The sequence below is a fragment of the Wyeomyia smithii genome, chromosome 3, assembly GCF_029784165.1.
Source record: "Wyeomyia smithii strain HCP4-BCI-WySm-NY-G18 chromosome 3, ASM2978416v1, whole genome shotgun sequence".
NCBI lineage: Eukaryota > Metazoa > Arthropoda > Insecta > Diptera > Culicidae > Wyeomyia > Wyeomyia smithii.
Genome location: NC_073696.1, coordinates 204,476,594 through 204,500,386, shown reverse-complemented (window position 1 = coordinate 204,500,386; position 23,793 = coordinate 204,476,594). Strand labels below are relative to the sequence as shown.

The following is a 23,793-nucleotide window of genomic DNA, read 5'->3' as shown; positions in this document are numbered from 1 at the left end:
GTTTACCCCACTAACCCCTTTTCCTAAAACCATTGCGTTAGTGCATTAGTGCATAAAGAACAACGACACGAAACGCAGTTTCGCTTCTCGCACAATGGGTTCGAAATGATGGTCAGTAACATGTTATAGAAAAAATGGATTTTCTCAGGCATCTTTATAACGGCGCATTTCTTGAATATATATAATGGAAGCTCTTAAGTTGCACCACAAAACGTATAATTTGGATTTTAATCCTAGTACTGTTGGCAAGAGAAAAACTGCTGAGAAAATCACCTTTTTTTTAGAAAATGCGAATATCTCATCATGAATTCTTGATAGCAACTTTCAATAACTTTCATTTTGTTCCCTTTATAGAGTAGAATAAACATGTCAATTTTCATGACAATCGATTCAGTTTTCACAAAGTTATAACAATTTTACGTTTTTAGCAGATTTTGGACATCAATTTTTGACGTGCTTTTTTACCCCACGTACCCCTTTTCAAAAAGTCTGATATTATGCAAAACATTGTTCTATTATATAGATAAACAAACCCTGGATGTTTCAGTCCGATCGGAGAACCTCGAAACAAGACCTAGTTGCGGTCTTCGCGAACTGGCTCCTAAGTTGTTTCCCAATGAAATTTGGTTAAAAATCCTTCGAGTTTTCGTATAAATTCATTTAATCTGGCTGGTGGACCACTATAGGAAAGGGGTCCACTATAGGTTAATTTACCCTAAATTACAATTTATGTTGAATGAAATGGAGTTAATCCGACAATTAGGTTGGTTAATAAAATAAAGAGGTCCACCATAGGTTAATTTCCCCGTAAAATTGTGATAACTATATGATGAGAGAAATTCAGTTAATCTGATGAGTGGTTCACTATAGGTGAGGGGTCCACTCTAGATTAACTTACCCTAGGCTGCATTTGATCAATTTTCTATTTGGCCTTTTCCACTCGAAAGAATTAGGGTAGAACTGGATAACTTCCTATAGTAGACCACCCTGACGAAAAACTTTTTATTCTCTTGATATAAATTGGAATCTACAAATGTTTTAATGATTTTGAAGCAGATAAGCTAGTTGAGATGTTTCCTGATGGAAGTTTTCTGGAAGCCTCTCGGGTTCTCGCATAAAATAAGTTAATCTGACCGGTGGTTCACTAAAGGATGTGGTCCATCCAAGGTAGTTTCACAGTTCTTTATTGATTGGAACCAAAGTTAACATTACTTTCTCTATTATTGTATTTTTTTTTCTGGGTGTGAATCCCTTCAATGGTATTCCTAATTATACCTAGTTTACTCTACCCGTTTTACCAGAGGATTTTTGTTTAATTCTCAGAAAATTTTATTTTTCTCCTTAACCTTTCGGCCTTTTTGGCTAAATTTGGTTTGGATATTTCATTTTAACGTTTTCTGCTGCATAAAAGCGTCGCTTTTTTAGCCTTAAGATTAAGAGATTAAGAGATTAGATTAAGAGATTAAGATTTTGAACTGAATTCCGAATTCATTTTTTTTATTGTGTCAAGCTTTTTGAAGTGTTTTCCGATGTTTCAAGCTACATTTGCAGAATTTTTATGCATTTTGAATTAAGTTTGATATGGTTTTGTTTTGAGTTCAGTATTTTCCTTTTCAGATTTGTAGTTGCTTTTTTATGTTATTAGGTACTAATTGGAGATTAAATGTGTAGCTATATTTCGGATTTAAAGCAATTTCTCTCCGTACGAAGGACGTTTTTTTTTCGTTTTGGAAAGCATGTCTGTTGTCTGTGTTCACTTCACTGTTTTACGTTTCTCAGTTAATTTGGTTGAATTTTGATCACGGAATTTTCCGGTCATTCTGTCTTGTAAAAACTGAAGATATGATTGAGATTATTTTATTCTCATTCTTTTCAGACACGTTAGTGTTTTTGGTTTGCTTTCCTAAGCTCTCAAAATGCTTATTCCAAAGTGAATTTTTGATTATTTTGCGTCTTGTTTTATTAGCGCTTTAGTTAAATTTAATGAATTTTTGCGCCTTTTCTTTGTTTAATATTTTTTGAGACTTATTGAAAATCAGTTTTTAGCTTACTTTTGTCCACTATTGAACAATTGATGACTAGAAGCTGAAAGGAATAGCAAAATAACCATTTCTACCGCTTTTTATGTAGAATCTGTTTTTGAAACCACTTTTGGCAATATTTTTCAGATATTTTAGGCTAAGCTCTGACCGTTTTGTTTGTTGAACTCGGCAACTTCTGCTTTTCTAGGTGCATAAACAATCTTTCTTCAGCTAGTGAATAAAACTAGTTTTAGTGGTGTAAAAAGACTACGGAATCACGTGTTATAGTGGAAGTGAACATTAAACTGCTGCTACTATAGATAAGTATAGTGCACAGGCAGAAGGCGATTTAACATACATTCATACATTGGAAATAAACAATAAAAAATGAGGCTTATGAAGGCTTGCATGGAAGCTTGTATGCATGACTGAGAGTACAAACAGTGGTGCCGTTTCCACTAGAAAGGTGCAAAGATAAAAGAAATGAATGTCGATTTTTTTCTAAGGTAAACCTGGCACTGAATGTCGACATGTTTTTTTCATCTATTATTATTGTTTTTAGATTAATTCTCTTAGTACTGCCTTTGCTTTTGTCTTGTTTTGACACCCCTTTATTCATTAAATAAAACTAAATATGAGCATTAAACACAGAGGTGACATTGCGCATCTTGTTCAGTAACTCGAACAAAAATAAATGATCGCTGATGGGAGATATGTTTCGATTTTCGCAGTTTTTTCGACTCGGTGGGTTAGATGAGCCAAAGGACAAATGACAATGACATCTCCTCTCGAGCTCGAAGCAAAACTGGCAGTGTTATATAATGATAGAATTTGTAGATTCTAGGTAATGTTATTTTAGGGCGGGCTCACCGAATGGAAACTGACTCCAGCAAAAAGCAAAAGGTCTTTGGAAGGTCGGTAGAGCTAACTCCTTCTAGACCCTGAAACTGAGATAGTTGCAAAAATGAAAGATAGCTACAACTATTTTCTTCTTCTAGGACCTAGAAATAGGTTCCCACACAAACCTACACGGTGTCCCAACCATTTTGTTTGGTCTGTTCACTTGAAGGCTTTTGATCATTTGAAGTTAAACTTGAAATCGTGCACTTATATTTTTCGCAAATGCGTTGGTTTCCGCTGAATTTGGAGTTATTCTGGTTTCTTAACTTAACCCTCTAGTGCCCAGTGCCGCCTTTAGACGGTCTTCAGTTGAACTTCTAAAAAGCTTCAATCAATACTTGAAAAATGTTTATTAAAATTTATATTGATTTTTCGAAGTCCGTCTAAAAATTAATTTGGGCACTAGAGGGTTAAAAATTGAAATGCGTATGACTATTTTCGCTTTTGGTCTAAACTGTCTACGAGAAATTTCATTATTTGGACTGAATTTAGATCATGTTTTTTTGTTTAAAAAGGTTTTAGGCTGGACTGGAAATCAGATGCAGTTTAATTTTTTTCGGTTTTTTCTTTTTCAATATTTTGGAGTTATATTCGGAATTATTTTTATCGGCTTCTTCTGGATTTTAGGGATGTTTTTGTGCATTACCTGAATTGTTCGTCTGTATTCCTGCTTTATTCCTGCTCTGTATTGCTGCCATTTGAGAGACATTTTTGAATTTATTGAGGTTAGTTCAGGATTTTGAGTGCATAATATGAGATTAACATATCAGTTCCTTTTTTTTAACAAAAATCACAGCAACGTGTAATATAATACAGGCTTTCAGTCTCTTTCAACTTCGAAACCGATTTCAGCAAAATCTGGAATCAATTTTCCTGGCCCTTTTCTTTTCTTTGATGCCTTTGAGAATGAATTTTAATTGGATTTTTTTTTCATTTATGGCTTTTCTGTTCTAGGTTGTTTTGGGCTGAATTGGAAATTATTTTTGTTATCATTTTGCTGACATTTCCTATGTTTAATCACTGCATAAAAACCACACAAACAAGACCGTTCGGTGTCAGGAGGACTTTCTTTGAATGAGTTTATTCTCAGGTTCCCTCCCATTTCCCTACTTGATCCTTACCTCACGCTGAATTCCGAAAAAAAGTCGAACAATTGAATGAATACCACTCCAGGCAGTTATAATTGCCTATACTTTTTTATTTTGAAATTCGAATTCGAAAGCACGAATTTTTGTGCATTTTTGAAATTTATGTTTTTATAAATATTTTTTGTGTATTATTATTTGTTGTTAGATACTAAATTCTTCTATTAAAATTTTAAAGATTGGTGGTACAACATTAAAAATGTGGTTAAAATTGGCGTATGTAAACAGCAAAATCAAATAAATAAAGCAACGGAAAATACTCGACAACAGCTTCAGGAGTTTCGACTACGGAATAGATTGGAAAGTCCAGTGAAAGCTGTCACTGGCAAACAAAAGATCATGTAATGTTTGCTTCATTTCTCATGACATCTAGTTTTAATAGTCCAGTTAGTGAGTTAATGAATAACCTTTGAATTGATCCATTTTACTACCTAATAAAGTACTCACACATGATCTATTAATTGGCGCCATTCACACGACTATAGGGGATGAGAAGTTTGAAAAGATCACACGACTTACTGCAACTTTAGAATTAGACACAGAAGATAGTCCACCGAATGTGGGGTCGTTCCTCATCCGTTCAGTTTTGCGCTCGGCTCGCACTAAACCCTTTACTGTGTGCTCTGTTATGGCACAGTGGCAGTGCAGTGCAGATGTGCTAAAAATGTTTATGGCATGGGAATCACTAAAATAGCTTAGAGTGAACGGCAGATACCGACACAGAAGCAATTATTCATCCTTTCTCTTCTTTAATCGTGAATTAAGAATTACTAGCAATAAATTTGAAGTAGGATGGAGCCCTTATGTTTGCTCTAGATTTTCTACAATTGTCGTGATCAACCCACTGTTTCAACATTCCAATTGTTTTCTTAACCTAAAAAAATCCTTATCAATAGCGTTATCTTCGAATTAAAGAGACTTAAGTAATCGTGTCACGCTTTCAGGTCAGCTGTGTTAGATCGTAGCCTTCGACCTCCTTCAGCGGGCGCGCGTGGTAACAATGACAAAAATTGCAATTTTCCCACAACCTTTTCTCTCTGCCAACCCAAAATGTGCAAACAAAATTAAGCACCACTGCCGAGCACATCCCTCAGAATAACAACGCTAGGCGACACTTCAGATGTTGCTTATTATTACATAGTTCACAGTATGCGCCGAAAATTATATAATTTTCACCGCAAAACCATCATCCGCCGATTCCAATGCACTTTGAGAGTATTTAATTTTGAAACCGCGACAGCGTTTCGTTTTTTTTTTATTATGTCTGATACCGGTGTGACCCACGCAAGCATCATGTGCTGTGGTCTATGCTGGAAGCCCAGCAGTTAACCGAATTTCGCTTTCGTGGTTAACCTCCTTTTTAACGATAGGAAATCTATCATAGTACCTACTGCAACGGTAAGCTCCGCAAATGTAGACAACATTCTAAAGTGACGACTGGGCACGCCACCAGGCAGTATTGGGAAGGTTAATTTTTAATAAAATTTAAAATTAATCTGCACTTCCCACGTGCACCAACCGTGAGCAGACAAGGAAAAATAACGAAATGCGATTTCAAATCTGTTCACGAAAGCTTGTTTCTCTCTGGAACAAGCAATAGTACCTAGGGTAACTGGGGTATTTTGGCCAGCTTTGGGAAGTGTTCGCACAGTTCATTAATAACAAACACAAATTTTCAACATATTTACCTACTCAATTATACCATTGTTAAAAGCTAAGTGTCTATTTTAATATACACCGTTCAACAATGCAATATATTGAAAAATATCCTAGAAATATCAAAATTTCTACGAAGTACTAAAAACATATTTTGGTCCACCAAATTTTTACTTTGGCCCACCTTTATATCTACAGAAGTGTATGGAAATAGTTCGGACTAATTATATTTAAGATCATCATCGGTGTTTTTAGAGCAAAACTAGTGGGTTTGAGGAGAACATCCTTCTGCTGTGAATTTTTGTAAATTTTAGGCATCTAAAAATGAAATGATTTGGCTTATAGCGGTTTGACAGGCATTCTCATTTAATTTCATATCGTTAAATGTGATAAATTAAGAAGTAATTACCTGTAAATTGTCACAAGCTGCTTGTTTATTCACGTGCAACGGCCGAACGGCAATCAATGAGATGTCAAAACTTGACATGGCCAAAATATGTTTGCCTCAGGAAGAGGCGAACATATTTCGACTATGCGTTTAACCACTTTTTCAGCTTTTTTCAACATGTTAGAGTATACAAACTGTTTCTATGACATTTTATTGATGTTATTACAACAACGAATTGTTTTAAAAGCATACATATTTGTTACAATAGCTTCCGGACGTTGACTTGTATATTAATACTTCCTCTTGACTTTGGGTTGACTCAGCCATGACTTTGAATATGTATGAACTAATTCCAAAATAACACTACCTAGAGCCAGTTTTTCGCCGAAAATTATAGTGTAGTATTATTCTTAGGTGTGTTATTCAATGTTGCATGCATAGTTTTCTAATATTCATTGAAATTATCAGATAAAATGCGTAAAACATTACCGGCTGGGCCAAAACATGCATGTGGGCCAATATACCCCCGTTACCCTACTCGTGATTGAAGCGAGTCTTAACCTCCAAGCAGATCGCTATGTTGTCTTGTTTTTCGTTGCGTTCAATCAGCGGTAGATTTTGAACACGAAACGGAATGTTTTATTGGTTGGAGAAACTAAAATATCAGCGTAAGTGATAACTGTCAGCGTGACTAAACCCTAACCCTAGGGGGAGCTTTGGCCCCGGAAACACTGTTCATTTTCAGAGGGTCTAGTTCAATTCGAAGGGGCTACTTCATTTTTTTTTTGAGTTATGCAAATGGAGCTAGGAAATTACGATTTTCTTTGGCGGGTTCGACAGTCTAACGCAAACCCTGTCGAAGTAGTTCGATACCCTACTTAACACAAACATCGGTTTCATTACATCAACAAAAAGCATTATAAATATGTACAATTGAAAAAGACTGCTGCTCGAGCTAGTAATGGAATAGAAAAGTGCTTAATAATTACAACAAATAATAAAGCATGTTTCTCCTTTTTACTTTTAGTAAAAAAATATTGCAATATTATAAACATTAATCTGTAAGTATTGGAATGGTAGCATTCTCAAAGTTGTTTGAAACTTGTGAAGAGCTGGTTCTGAAAACATAGTGGTTTGTAATGCTGATATACTTTTAAGCTCCAGAATTTCTTTTAATTCATATATGCAAAAGTTAGATGATGCAAAACCACATAAATTTTGTGCAAAATTAGTGTAGCTTTGAATTAAGCTTGAAATTTGAATAACGAATGGGCTTCTAGATTTAATTAGGGCGGTAAAAAAAATTATTACTGAATTTTAATACATAATTAAACAAATTCTAATATTTAAAAAAATAGTTTTTGACACTAATGCCAAAAAGATCTGAAACAATCAAATATTTTTAACATTTTTAAACAATATCTAGAAGGCATTTTGTTAGACAAGAGCGTCAACGCTATCAAATTTGCAGTACTTTTCAAAACATTCGTGTCTAAAGGCAACCAGACTGTTTTAATTTTGATTTCTTGTACCGATGGTCACTACAAACCTAGAATTTCAAATAGGCTAAAATTGCTTCTCACACGGGAGATACGTGGCTTTTGGTCGATTGAATTAGAACCGTGCAATCGTGGTAAACAATTCAATAATTCTTTAAATTTCCATATATGATTTTCTGAGAGCACAGAAAGATATACCTATCATGAATTTTCATACCTTTCATTTTTTTCACTTGTTTACCTAATAACTCTAATGCATTTGTGTGAAATCTCAAATGAACGGAAATTTCTCTTACAGTTGGACTGTGAACGGAAACTATCCATTCTCGAGTAACTTTGAAAAAGTATTTGTTTTAAGCTCTCTAGATCATAAATTATTTGACAACTTAATTCTAGTGTTTTATATCAATTTCGCATAACATTTTGAATACAAATAGCTTTAAGTTTTATCACTGAAAACTGCAGTTTAGTTTCGTGATTCAAAAATATGTTAATACAGCAATTTCAAGCAGAAAAGTATAAATTCCGCAACACTTATAGGGGGAAGAAAAGGCACTCTAGCGCGTTACGAATTGTTACATATGTGAGGGGGAGAGGTTCGATCAGGGTTACATAGCAAAAAAGCATCTAACGTACCTCTTCGAGGCGGACGTAATTTTACTCCAAAACGAGCATTTCAATTAAGCAACGCAGAGTAGAGGTAAACATACCAATCAACTTACTTTTAAAAACTTAGCAAATGTCTGTGTGTGTAGTAAACTCACGCCATTTTTTTTAGCAGTCACTTGGTTAATTTCAATAAACTTGCTTTAATCATCTTGCTATCACATTCGATTTTATATTGAGAACAGAATCGACGGAAATTACCCGGTAGGCTTCAGACGAAAAATCTGACGCCTCCAGAAGGGGGTTGTTTATGATTTTAAAAATATACACAAAAACAATCAAGTATTTTTCGTGTAAATGGAATGGAGCTGAAAAAGAGCACTGAAGAAAACTGTTGAAGACTCCTATACAGACAAAAATTTGTTCCCCTTAATGATAATTGACGAATAGATGGAGCCAGTATTTTATGATTCATATAATCTGATGTTTTTCTAATCGTTTGAATATCTCTGTTCAACCAAAATGAATAACTGATAAGGAAATGACCTCCAAATCGTAAGTTACATAGCAATCCGAATTTTAACGATTTGGGGGAGGAGAGGGGTCTTCTATAGCGTAACGTTATTTCTATGGATGGCGTTACGTTTTGTTACGAGGGGAAGGGGTGACTATTCAGAATAGTGGGTTTTTTGCATTACGAAATTTATGGATGTCGCCTTATCAGTTTTGGCTCCGATCATGCTCAGTTTATCTTTATTAGAAAAAATTAAACCCGTACTTATTTGTTTGTCCCTCAGGATGATACTTTCTGTTATAGGGTTGCAGCCGAAGTGCACCACCCGACTTGGCATGGCTTCTCGAACCACTATCGGCATTGCGTAAAGCAGTTTTTGAAATGAACAATTTTCAAAATTTCTTAGCTTTTCAACAATTTCACTAAATTTGATTTTTTAGGCATGGAATTGTGGGTGATTATTCGGCTTTTCAAAGATCAATATCCGACTGTACTTTGAATAACAACAATCATGCAAAAATTATGATACAAACCTATTTTTGCCGTTTAAGAGGCCTTGAGACTTGGGAGATATAATCGGTTGGATTCCTCAGATATTTTTACTATAGTTATCGAATTTTCACGAAGGTATTTTCTTAAATTTCGTAGATAAACTATTTTTAATCTTTCATGTCCAACCACTATGCGTCTCCATTGAAAAAGCTCTTGCAAGACAATATCATGGTACGAACCGTTTTTGCCGTTCTAGAGGGCCCTAGATTAAGGAGACCCAATTGTTTGATTTTTTTTTAATTTCTCAGAAAATTTTAGTCAATACACCGTGTCCAATATATTCTCATACATTTTTTTATATCGTTGTTGTGATAAATTGGTATTGGTGTAATTTTGTATCATGTTCACACAGACTATTCAAGATGCAGTTTGTTCCCTTTCATTAAGTGTTCATTGTTTATCGTCGATGAAACAATTTCGTGCCGAAGTGTAAAACAGGTTTTTGGAAGGTGAGCGCCCAGGCCATATTTTCAAAAGCTTGAAAAACCTGGGAGTAAAGCGTGATTATGTCTATCGGACCATTAGAAGGTACCGTGACACTTCCTCACTGGATGACCGGAAGAGATCCGGTCGGCCACGTTCAGCTAGGACTAAGCGAGTGGTGAGAATGTAAGAGAACGAATTCGACGAAAATCGCACCGCTCTGTACGTAAAATGGCCGCTGATCTTAATGTGTCCAAATCAACCATACACAACGTGTTGAAACAAGACCTGAGATGCCAAGCTTTCAAGAAACGTAAAGTTCACGGAGTATCAGCAGCTTCGAAGACAAAAAGGTACGAAAGAATTACTCTCCTACTATCGCGGCACGCCGGAAAAGAATTCATCTTTTCGGATAAAAAATTATTTGTTCTGCAACAGTCTCACAATGTCCAAAATGACAGATTGTGGGCCTACTCTTCGCAGAATATCCCGGACAGTGACAGAAACGTGCCTCGGTTCCAGAGTGCCGCTTCAGTGATGGTTTGGGGAGGTATTTGCAAGCGAGGGAAGCTATCGCTTGTTTTCATTGAGAAAGGCGTTAAAATTAACGCTATTTATTGCAGAACGGAAATTTTGGAGAAAGTTGTAAAGCCAAGCGTAGATAGAATGTACGGAGAAGATCATTATGTGTTTCAACAGGACGGAGCACCCTCTCACACAGCGAATCTGGTTCAGAATTGGTGTCAAGAAAGTTTGACCGACTTTTTGGCCAAAAATGAATGGCCTCCCAGTTCACCAGATCTGAATTCCTTGGATTACTTCGTATGTTCATACATGTTGTCGAAGATAAACGAGCACAGGATACCTACATTGGCCCGATTCAAAACCGTAATCCTTCGTATATGGGACGAAATGCCCATGGAAGTCGTTCGTGCCGCTTGCGACGGATTTGAAAAACGTTTGAAGCTCGTCAAAAGGGTTGAAGGTGGAGTTATTCCAAAACACTTGTTGTAATTCATTAATAATATAGTACCTTTCAAATCGAACAATAATTAATAAAATCGGAACAGCTGTTGTAAAATAAACGTAGTTTCAATTTGTATGAGAATATATTGGACACGGTGTATATCAAATTTCCACGATGATATATTTTTTTTTATTTTGGAGATTGAATTTTTATAATCTTTAGTGTGCATTATAACCACCAAGTGTCTCCATTAAAAATGTTACAAACCGTATTTTTTGCATGTTCTAGACCCACGACATTCGTTTGATATTTTAACATTCCAGTAGTTTATTAGAAGAATTCGGAAAAATCAAGAAAACGTTAAATTCATGATGAATTAAGAGAAAAATAATGTTTTGCAGTGCACGGTGCATAATGGTCGGATCGTTGGGAATCGCGGCCGAAATTATTTTTTATTGTCATACTATCGATTTTTCACTGTAGATGATTTTGTCACCTGAGTAGAGCGTTATGACTAAAAAGCTCAGTCCATAAACTACGTAAACTGAGGCAAATTTGGTTTTTATGACGAGACAAAAACTCGAATAAAAGAAACTGTTCTATCATTCAGCTCAGCTCATATATTCATCTCATACTCAAAAACTCAATTGAAGAAACAAAAAACGGATATTATCTAACTAAATCAATCTACTAATCCATGGAATGGTTCCTTCTTAGTTCACTTTAGATTTCCCATGAAGTAGTGTCCTCAAAAACTTAATTTGTTATTCTATTCGGGCATCTACATTCAAAAACTCATTTATTTCAATCATCTACTTTCAATAAAACAAAATTCACGCATTGCTCTATACGGCTACCACGAGACCGTTCAGCAGTCAACCAAAGCTTTTTCATTATTTGTATTAATCACCAAACAAAATCACTCACTACACTAAGAATACTTTAATCTTCAAATGTTCACCTCAAATTTCCAAAAACAAGCTTCAATTAGCAGAAATACATAAAATGAATTTTTAGAAATCCCAAATTTCAACAGTATGTATTTTCATTTGTTTTTACTGCGTTGAAGATAATTAAAAGTTGTAGAATCAGTTTCTGTTTATACAAAAAATCATACCGAAAATGTTTTGAATTATTTCGACATAATTGATATAAATCGACAGCACTGCAGGAGTTTTTTTTCTTGTATGGGTTTATCACTGCGACCAGAGATTAGATCTATTGTGATATTTCCTAGGTGTTTTCTGTACTCCGCACTTCATATTATCGGCGGTATCACTATTGAAGTAAGTGATACGCTTATAATTCATATCCGTGCTTGTGTGTAAGTTTTACCTTTCCGTTTCAAGACCACTACTCTACTAGACCGAGGTTCTGTCCATCCTAACAATATCGCCTAATTACATTTCCGTGGAGAAAACTTTCATACGTTACTAACACCAGTTTTATTATAATAGGGACTTATTTTTGTTAGACGGAGAGTCAACAGAGGTAGAATTCGGATTGAAGGAAGGGTTCGTGGTGGGAAGCTTGAGAACAAACCCATGCTAAAGTCCTTTGACAACCAACCAAATGGCCTGATTCTACTAAGATTCGAACCCACGAGCACCTGCTTACCAAAGCGGACTCTGTAACCTTACGACTACGGAGCTCCCCTATTAGTATTTTTTCTGATTTTCAATATACCAGATTTTTTTCTCCAGCAATGTTGTGGGAAAATTTAAAAGAAAAACAATTGCTGAATACTGCGATGTCCTATTTGTAAGTTGGACACGACAAAACAGAGTTTTTTTTGTGGAACACCCCTCCTTAAACTCAATTATCCGTCTATAATTTTGTCTGTAATGGTCGAAACAATGCAAAATGTTCTTCCCTCAAGACTTAGTAAAATTTATTGTTTTGATAATTACAGAAAAAGTCACTATGTATTAGGGCGAGACAGAAAAAATATTAGCTTCAATGCACTTTTCGTGTTCCTTATGGCTCCCTGTTACTGTGTCTGTGTAACTTTTCAGATCGATCGGTGGAACAATTTTTTAGCGCTCGATTTTGAGAATTTCCATTCGATTTTATATGGGAGAATTCACTTTTTCAAAACTTTTTAACACGGCTACAGCATACTGCTACTGCAAACTTGAGGATGAGGAATAATTTCACGTGAAATTGAGTTCAAAAGTGTGATTTTTGCTCTAAGTATATTCGGAGAAGACTCCAAGATAAATTTTACGCGATATCATTTCTTATCACAGGGTTGAATTTGCAACAGCAGCATGCTGCAGCACTATAGCTAGAATAATTTAATGGTGTGCCGTTCGTCAGATATTCAATCAGTTTGAGAGAAATTACTTTTTCTACAAACATCGTAGCGCCTTACGATCTTCAGCAGAGTTTTCCCCAGGAAAATTTCCAATAAATACCATGTATTGACATACTTTTAGGAGCCAACTGGACATTTCTAGAAAACAAGTATCGAAAAAGTGATCTGAATCGATCTGAAAAGTTACACAGTTATTATAGGACCAATAAGGAACACGAAAAGTGCATGGGAGCGAAAAAATAACACCAACGCTTTTTTCCCATATAACCGTGTCCCAGTCGAATGCACATTAGATAACAGAATGAAACAAAAATTTACTTTTTCTTCTGCCTTCGCTTCTGAGTATGATTTTTTAAAGTAGTTTGATGCAAAAATATAATATCAAAATTTTAAGAGCTTGCCCACACATTAGCATCTTCTTACCCGTCTTAAAAAAAAAAAAAACAGATCTTAAATCGGACAAAAACTGAGCTCAAAACGGTCAAATTTTGTTCCATTAGGGGTGAAATGCGCCTATGTGTTTACATAACGCCTCACAACAACAGGTCAGAATTCACCGCAACGAAGCACATGCGCAAATGTGTTGCTATCGTACACAAATTACGTAACGCAAAAAATCTAGATTTCAGACCCCCTCCCCCCATGTAACGATAAGTAACGTTCGATATGACTCCTTCCCGTCAAATTACGTAGCGCTTAACAACCTGACCCCCCTCAAAATTTTCAATTTCGACTCAACATCGTAGTTACGTAACTGTCCCTACTACCCCCCCTCCCGCCTATGTTACAATAAGTAACGCAAGCTCAACCCCCCTCCCCCCCCTTCATGCGTTACGTAATTTGTGTACGACGCCTATGACAATTGGTAACCAGTGCATGCGCAAATGTGTTGTGTACAGTACAACTAGATCGACAATCATTTTGATTAGTGGCACTATTAATTGATATTAATCTGACGATAACATACAATGTCCAACGTTTCGAGATGAATTATTCTATTCGCTTGAATATCAAAATTGCTTTCGCATAGTTTACTGGACATAAAATTTAATAACACTAAACAACGATGAAAGATATACGATAATATAAATTGGAGTTATAATGATTGCACTGCAAGCGTTTTGTTTATCTTCGCATGAGACATTTTGACCCGCCTCGAATAGTTTTATAGAATTCTTTCAAACTATTTAAATTATAATTTAACTAAGTAATTTTTCGCTGCTAAATACTACCACCTTTGTCCATAAAAAATCATGATCCGCACGTGTTAATAATGAAAAATAGAAGTGATTGGTTCCATTTGAAATACGTTTTTCTCTATTTCATGCCTATGGCATATTAACACGTTTTTCAGTTCTGAGCTACTAACTTTATGCATAATATAATGTGATTGATTCTATTTTAACACTGCTTATCATCAAATGACATCAAATGATGCGATGGTTATTTCAAAATGAACCGATGAGGGGAAAGAAACCCACAATCAAACTCGTTTGACAGCGAAAACATTCATCGTGATTTTATAGCAGTAGAAAAAAGGATTGCCATGAAAGTGGAACTGTATGAATCAAAATTACTGCCCTAAATATATAGTTATGCTTCTAAAATTTTAAGCATTGGTTATAACTGAACTCCAAAATGGAAGAATATAGAATAAATATTTTCATGAAGTTTCAGTTTTAAAGCACAATCATCTTACTGTCAAAGAGTGAATAGGTGGATTGTTGATCACACGATTTTATGAATCTAGGCATGTTTTTGGAGAACAAGAATTTCATAAACTATTCATGAATTGTTTCTTGGTATTTTTTCTAAATCTTAATTTTTCATAAATCCGACCATGAAATTCTTGCAAAGTTTTCTTTCAAAACTATAAAAAATTCAGGTACTGACGGCAGAAAGCCGTTCCCATGCATGGTTTCCCAAATCACCAGTTGATTGATAGTATCATAAACGGCTTTGAAGGTGCCGAAGAGGATTTCGTGCAAAGATGTCATCCCAAGATTCTCAGCTGAAGATCAAATTTTATAAGACTGAGAGTGTTGTTTAAATTCCTACCACTAAAGCTCCTGCCTGCGGTACTGTTTCCTCTGGAAGAGTAAGATTTGTTGTGTGTATGTTTGAGTAAAAATATGCATAAAATTCAGGAGTGGCTTTGCTTTAAATAAACAAAAATACAAAAACAATCTTACCAATACCAACACATACATATATAATCTAAGCATACATACACATACATCTTCTAAGCAAGTCTATGAGAGCGAAATTAATTAAAACTAATAGGTCTTTAATGACTGTTAAAGTAATAACCCGTACTAACATCATTCTTCCATCACTACAACCGAAGACGGACTAGCGCGTAATTCTAAACAACAATATGACGGTGACGATGCTCGATTAGATTCTTTGCGTGATAGAGTAGAAAACTGTTTTCGACTGTAAAATCATCGGACAAAACTGCAATAATCTCGTGTCATAAATTATTCTAAAATAGTATGCCAGAACAAAAGAATCATGTCATGCTAGCAACAAGTGAAACTATAGTTAGCAATGGTTATTATTTGGATGAAAAAAAAATGGAAATAAACAGATGTTAATCATCTTATCCCTCTATTTAATTGCACTGATATTACTGCTCTATACTGCTGTAGTGCGTAGTAAATGTCGCTTGTTTTGTCTGTTCAATACAGAATCGCCGTTATTTATTTGTAACCTTTTCGAATGTGACTGCATTAATCCGATAATCATCTCTTAGCATCGACTGGAAAAAAGGAGATAGCCTAATCACCTGCCTGTATATGGATTGGAAATAACAAATTTTCACCCGATTGGGGTTTAATGTTAAGTGCTGCTTAGAATAATACCGGATTTCAGAGACTTTGGCTTCAATTAATACGACTCATCAAGCAGTAAAGCGCAGAATTGTCGTTTGCCAGCGCGTCAACTGGGTTCGATACGATCAGGGCTCCTTTATGGTGATGACTATTGTGCTAAGCTGGATGCTAACTTTGCTGATGAGATGTTTCCGATTAAACTGAGTCATCCTGTTGAGAGTGTAGAGTAGTAATTTTCTGCCAAATTTCTTGGGAAGCACATGCAAGTTATAGGGTAATCATATTTGTTAGTATTTTATTAGTTGTTTCGCAAAACTAATCTACAGATAAAAGAAATATAAAATATTAAATATAAAAGATTTATATAATATAAAAGATATATAATATAAAAGATATAAAAGATTTATATAATAACTTAATTAAATAAAGCCAGAAGAATCGATCCCTTACAGCAGAGCGATAGATCAAGATCACGCCATCCGACCGACGTTATTCAGCTGAGATGATCGAAATGCAGTCCACTAATGCAATAGAATAAAAGAAGATGATGGGATGAGGAAAGGGGGGCAAATCTATCTGATCACAGGTTGATGGATCCGAATTGGGACTATAAATTTATGGCTGTAAATTTGATACTCGTTCGGAAAATGTCATGCTTGGATAATGATGAAGATGTTGGTAACCTTGAGGAACAACCAAACCGAACCGAATCGAACTATAGAATCGATGATCGTTTCCTTTTTGCCAAAAAGGGTGCATTAGACATGTATAGTAAACATTTGTACTCTCGTTTCAGGTTCAGCTTTTCGTGTTTGGCGAAGAGGTTCTCAGCATGACGCATCGTTAATGTGAGAATCTGCTGCGATCCGATTCCGATTGCAATCGTAATAATTACACGCGGGTAGAGCATAGAATCGTCTATTTGTTTGACATCGGCATTGAATAGTTTGACAGATCAGCTGCGTCCTGGTGTGCGTGCGGTGTGAACCGGAGCGCCTACGGTGTATGGATCAATCAATCAATCAGAGGATTTGCTTGAAGCTTAGGGCATTTGTGTGGTTAGTGAGTTGATATTTGGATTGTTAAAATGGTTTCGACGACACGTCGACGAGAATGGCTGGGGTCCCAGTCGTTACTGCCGGTAGTGGTTCTGCTGCTAACAATCGCCGTAGATGTTCAGGGTCAACAACAAGCTGCATTACAGGTGAGCGACATTTCTGAAAGAAAATTTTTGATTTAAAAACTCAGGAACGAAAAATCCAAAAAAATTAAATTCTTGTTTAAAATTACTCAGAAGAACGTAGATTTCAAACCAATTGAATAACTACACAATCCCCCTGTGGACATCTTCGTGTGGTTATTACTCCCACATTCTGATGCGTGTGTGGTTTAGGCACCCTACGGATCCTAAAGCGTCAAGCTGTTTACGCGATGTGACCACGCAAGGCCAGTGACAAATGACGTGTCGCGTGTAGGTTCTTGTTGTCCCATACTGCTCTGCGTAGGCGTCCGTTGCTCTGACTTACTGGGGAACAACTGTTCCGATCGTGCAGACGTCATTTACTTAAGAGTTGTGATTTACCTGCCAGACAATTGGAGTCTGTATTTGTTCAGTTAGTTTATGGGTTCAAACTTGTTTTTGCTAAAAAACGTGGACGGTTTCGTTAGTTCAGGGTCAATGCTAAATGGAACATAAATCTTGGTTAGTGTTTTAATAATAGGTATGTACATCTGATGGAACTAGATATGTTTTTTAAGGAAATAATAAGTTTATGGGTGGTTTAAATTTGTTTGGACATCATGGTTATAAAATATTAAACACATTACTACTATTAAGTTAAAAAATTATGATGTTTTATTATAAAAAAATATTTGTTTAGTCTCCAAGCTTCGTTATCCGATGTAATGCACTTATGCCGATGTTTTACTAGTCTTTAAAATCCTTTTCAGGTGAAGCTTCAAAACTTTCTTCCATTTACTACGTTTTAACTTTGTCTTTTTTTGGTACGATATAACGATAGAAAACAGAAGTGTTTGTCTTCATAAAACATTAAACAAAAAAAAAAACAGAAAACAGAAAACAGAAAACAGAAAACAGAAAACAGAAAACAGAAAACAGAAAACAGAAAACAGAAAACAGAAAACAGAAAACAGAAAACAGAAAACAGAAAACAGAAAACAGAAAACAGAAAACAGAAAACTGAAAACAGAAAACAGAAAACAGAAAACAGAAAACAGAAAACAGAAAACAGAAAACAGAAAACAGAAAACAGAAAACAGAAAACAGAAAACAGAAAACAGAAAACAGAAAACAGAAAACAGAAAACAGAAAACAGAAAACAGAAAACAGATAACAGATAACAGATAACAGAAAACAGAAAACAGAAAACAGAAAACAGAAAACAGAAAACAAGACAGAAAACAGAAAACAGAAAACAGAAAACAGAAAACAGAAAACAGAAAACAGAAAACAGAAAACAGAAAACAGAAAACAGAAAACAGAAAACAGAAAACAGAAAACAGAAAACAGAAAACAGAAAACAGAAAACAGAAAACAGAAAACAGAAAACAGAAAACAGAAAACAGAAAACAGAAAACAGAAAACAGAAAACAGAAAACAGAAAACAGAAAACAGAAAACACAAAACTGAAAACAGAAAACAGAAAACAGGAAACAAAAAAAACAGATAACAGAAAACAGAAAACAGAAAACAGAAAACAGAAAACAGAAAACAGAAAACAGAAAACAGAAAACAGAAAACAGAAAACAGAAAACAGAAAACAGAAAACAGAAAACAGAAAACAGAAAACAGAAAACAGAAAACAGAAAACAGAAAACAGAAAACAGAAAACAGAAAACAGAAAACAGAAAACAGAAAACAGAAAACAGAAAACAGAAAACAGAAAACAGAAAACAGAAAACAGAAAACAGAAAACAGAAAACAGAAAACAGAAAACAGAATTCAGAAAACAGAAAACAAAAAACAGTAAACACAAAACTGAAAACAGAAAACAGAAAACAAAAAAAAAACAGATAACAGAAAACAGAAAACAGAAAACAGAAAACAGAAAACGGAAAACAGAAAACAGAAAACAGAAAACAGAAAACAGAAAACAGAAAACAGAAAACAGAAAACAGAAAACAGAAAACAGAAAACAGAAAACAGAAAACAGAAAACAGAAAACAGAAAACAGAAAACAGAAAACAAAAAACAGATAACAGAAAACAGAAAACAGAAAACAGAAAACGGAAAACAGAAAACAGAAAACAGAAAACAGAAAACAGAAAACAGAAAACAGAAAACAGAAAACAGAAAACAGAAAACAGAAAACAGAAAACAGAAAACAGAAAACAGAAAACAGAAAACAGAAAACAGAAAACAGAAAACAGAGAACAGAAAACAGAAAACAGAAAACAGAAAACAGAAAACAGAAAACAGAAAACAGAGAACAGAAAACAGAAAACAGAAAACAGAAAACAGAAAACAGAAAACAAAAAACAGTAAACACAAAACTGAAAACAGAAAACAGGAAACAAAGAAAAACAGATAACAGAAAACAGAAAACAGAAAACAGAAAACAGAAAACAGAAAACAGAAAACAGAAAACAGAAAACAGAAAACAGAAAACAGAAAACAGAAAACAGAAAACAGAAAACAGAAAACAGAAAACAGAAAACAGAAAACAGAAAACAGAAAACAAAAAACAGTAAACACAAAACTGAAAACAGAAAACAGAAAACAAAAAAAACAGATAACAGAAAACAGAAAACAGAAAACAGAAAACAGAAAACGGAAAACAGAAAACAGAAAACAGAAAACAGAAAACAGAAAACAGAAAACAGAAAACAGAAAACAGAAAACAGAAAACAGAAAACAGAAAACAGAAAACAAAAAACAGATAACAGAAAACAGAAAACAGAAAACGGAAAACAGAAAACAGAAAACAGAAAACAGAAAACAGAAAACAGAAAACAGAAAACAGAAAACAGAAAACAGAAAACAGAAAACAGAAAACAGAAAACAGAAAACAGAAAACAGAAAACAGAAAACAGAAAACAGAAAACAGAAAACAGAAAACAGAAAACAGAGAACAGAAAACAGAAAACAGAAAACAGAAAACAGAAAACAGAAAACAGGAAGCAGAAAACAAAAAACAGAAAACACAAAACTGAAAACAGAAAACAGAAAACAAAAAACAGATAACAAAAAACAGAAAACAGAAAACAGAAAACAGAAAACAGAAAACAAAAAAGAGAAAACCGAAAGCAGAAAATAGATAACAGAAAATAAAAAAAAGAAAACAAACAATAGAAAACTGAAAACAGAAAGCAGCATGCAAATAACAGAAAACAGTATGTATTCCTGGTGCGTAGATTTAAATTGGATTATTTCATTTAGAGGAAGTAGAGTTATCACAGATTTCCGCGTCGAAAAAGATTTTATGAGAGTCTAAGAGAGTAAAGGCATGTTTCAATCTTTCTACAAGGATTTAAAAAGCAATTTCTGTACAATGAATGCGTTAAGACACCAGACGTGGTTTTGACAAACGTGGTAGATTCTGTTATTTTAAGTTCATCTTTTTGAATAGAAGCCAAAGTGTGAAAATGACAAATTTATTCACAGCGCTTTAGTATGCAATTGTTCAGTCGTTAGTCAACATTCAATGGGATACGTATGCATACTGAAAATGATTCACCAAAGTCGAAAAAAGGACTCAGTTGAGTTGTCGTATTATTGCGTTCGTAGATTTCTCACGCAAAACCGGTTTGAGGACAGGCGGTCAGTAACAGAATGCAACGAAAGCAGAAAAAGCACCGTGAATGAATGAATAATTGCATGAATGAATGACTCGATGGATGCTATCATTTTTTCACGCTTTGTTTCACTAATGTTAAGCTTGTTAAGTCCAGGTCCGGGGCTCGCACATATGCATTAGTACCGTGAAGTTTTATGGCATTTAACTTCCACGATAGGTTGATGTATGCTATTTTGCAAAGGCTGCCACCACAACAGCTGACGACACTTGACCAACAAAATCCTTTCTTGAATCTGTCAGAGCAAAACGCGCAAAACGCTTTTCACCCCGAGGACAGCAGGTTTTGTGCGACGGTAAACTTCTTGGGCTGCGAAACGTTGCGCCGCTGTGTATCTTGAAAGTGACAACTTCGAAGGAGGTGCGCAAACCGCAAACGAAAGCCAACTTGACCCTTGGGGGCATCATGCAGCCAGTCGAGTTGTGGATGCATTGTACAGGCCGGACCCTGGTGAACTTGTTTGGATAAACAAGAAATACGAGAAATCTGCTGGTTTTGACTCTTCGGCATTGTTGGGTCAAGGAAACCCCAAGACAAGGAATATGACCTACATTATCGATATTTCACGTTTTTCATCACTTTCGGCCCGAAGAAACTTTTAATTCGATGTTGGTAATTTGAAGTACGTTCTATTATTTGCATAACATGATGGGCATGACATGTCTCAGCCCGTTTGATAAGTGCAAAAAAGTTTGATGCGTTCGTGTCGCACTGTTGCCTAATCTTTTGCAAATGGCCTCATTGCGTTTCCTCTGCACGAAGGTAAAATCTTAAATCGGCAAATCACGATTCGAAATGTCAAGCACGCACTCATTGACTTCTGAATTGAATCATCAACAACAGGGTTCAGTTAACTTATTATCACACTAACAACTGCGGGTCGAAAGTATTTCCATTTGCTAGGGAAAAAAAGTTGCAAAATAATTCGTCCTCTGGCGCATCGCCACCGAATTGCTGATGATCAATTTCACCCCTTCGCCATCCTATAGCTTGCAATTTGTCTGGTAATGACGTAAAATTCAGCAAATGATCGATTGTTAATTGCAGACGGGGAGTTTGTGTTTTGTGGCTGCAGAGATCAATACGAGCATTAAAGCGATATTGTAGACGATGGATGTCAAACTTAACTTGGTTGTTTTAATTATTTACGCAGCACAGCCAAAAATGTTTCGGTTATCAATTTCTACCAAAAATGCTATCATCACGAACTAGCTCGGTGTGAATCCAAGCCAGGATCACGCAATGTTTGACCCCCCCGGATGTGTATGACAAGCGGAGCGATGTGTAAAAAATATTATGTGTAAAGTGATAGATGACACGAACGTATCCTCCGAACTGCTGGCGGTTCCTTATGAGCGAGAGTTGTTGTGTTGGATGCATTCTGTAATACAAAAAGATTGTTTCGTAAACATTCGAAAGTTTGAGCACCATCAATTACGCTACCAGTATGTTCGCCGAAAAGTTGAAGTGTTACTTTTCTCATGGTGTTATAAAAGCTGTAAACTTCTTCACTTTGCCGACAGTTCTATAAGAAACTCAAAGATAAGAAGAACAAAAACAGAGAGCGCATACGATGAGTTTTTAGAATTGACGATCCCAACATTTCCAGATAGTTGAGCTTAACTAAAAATATCAATTTGCTTAATGAGACAGCAAACATAATTTGGATACAGTGTTCGTAAGCAAAAAATGTATGTAAGTAGTAGCCACCATCAGTTCAAGGCTATGCCTACGGATGCAAGAAGATTGACTGTAGAATCGAATTTGCTAATCTGGCAACCTTCACGTATATGTTGTTCCGAAGGGCCAAAAAGGATTGGGTGGACCCGTAAGCAAATTCTCTTACGCGCTTTCCACGGTTAGTGAAGACTTCCCCTCCAATATAAACATCAAGTTACCTTATTAACAACTTCGCCGTAAAAACTGAACTTGCCTGATGGTTTGTTTGTTAGAAGGGTGCATTAAACATTTCTCAGGCCTTTAGGGAGAAAAACAGTTTCTCCCAGGTGATTTAGGCTGTCACACCACGTCCGTCCTCCAGCCATCAATTTGTTTAATTCCCTGATGCCCCTCCCACCCGTGATGAATGATGTATGATGTATGAAATATGTTTAAGCATTATACAATATAATATAGTATAATAAATTGATAATTTAGCGAGAACAACATACCTTAGTATTGAAATATCATTAATTACTTGCTCATACGCTCCGTGTATCCGTGTATCCATACTACTCACCAATCTAGCCTTGTTTTAGTTCCCTCCTTTAACTTCTTCTACACATATCCTCCGCTGTCTTGGCCTTTTTATGATTCCGATGCTCACTTCTCATGTAAATATTCAAGGATATGCGCTTTAATAATATTAATTTGATTTACTTTGAATTTTTAGCTTTCACTTTTGACTTGCATTCGTTACATTTAACTATTTGCTTTTAGCTTTAAATTGCAACTTTAATTTTTTTTATTTTGAACTTTGAACTTCGAACCTTAAAGGTTAAAAACTTATTTTTGTTTAATTTTTCATTTCAAAGCTTAACTTTTATCTTTTAACTTTTAATTTTTGCCTTTAAACCTTTATTTTCGGATTTTTAGTTTTGATTTTTTTATTTTTATATTGAATTTTTAACTTTTAACATCATTTCTGTTAATTTTTTTAAACTATAATTTTTTTTTACTTTTGCTTACTGATTATTTTTAATTTTTGCTTTTAATTTCTAATTATTTTTTTCATCTTTTATAATAAATTAAAAGTTTTTTTTCTACGACAGTTGCCTATTACTTTTTATCTCTACTTTAAATGTTTTGTAGTTGATAACTGTTTTTTTTATGATCATAAATCTAATTTTTTTCCAATATTTACATTATATTTTACTGTGTAACTTTTTTTTTTCTTTTTGTCCAAAATATTATAATTATTTTTATTATTATGTTGAGCCAGCGTCAAAACACTTATTGTAATCGAGTTTACGCTGACTGACCAGTGCTGATCTCTATTCCAGTAACTCTATACTAATCTGTTTTTTTTTTTCCTTATTATTTCCCAAGTCGACTTCTAAACTCCCTTATTGTTATTGTATTGTGAAATTGAGCATACATATTATGATAAAGTGAAAAGTTGAAGAGGTTGTGTATAAAAAACAACCGCAAGGTTAA

General features: G+C 34.9%; 1 protein-coding gene across 1 annotated transcript in view; it reads left to right on the top strand.

The window, feature by feature from the left end:
• LOC129731059 (mucin-2) overlaps positions 1 to 23,793 on the top strand; it is a 154,087-nt gene that overhangs the window by 4,162 nt on the left and 126,132 nt on the right. Inside the window, exon 2 of the mRNA XM_055690798.1 lies at positions 16,619 to 17,026. Coding sequence (XP_055546773.1) covers positions 16,910 to 17,026 — 117 coding nt within the window. The 5' untranslated portion in view covers positions 16,619 to 16,909. The remainder of the gene's footprint in view (positions 1 to 16,618; positions 17,027 to 23,793) is intronic.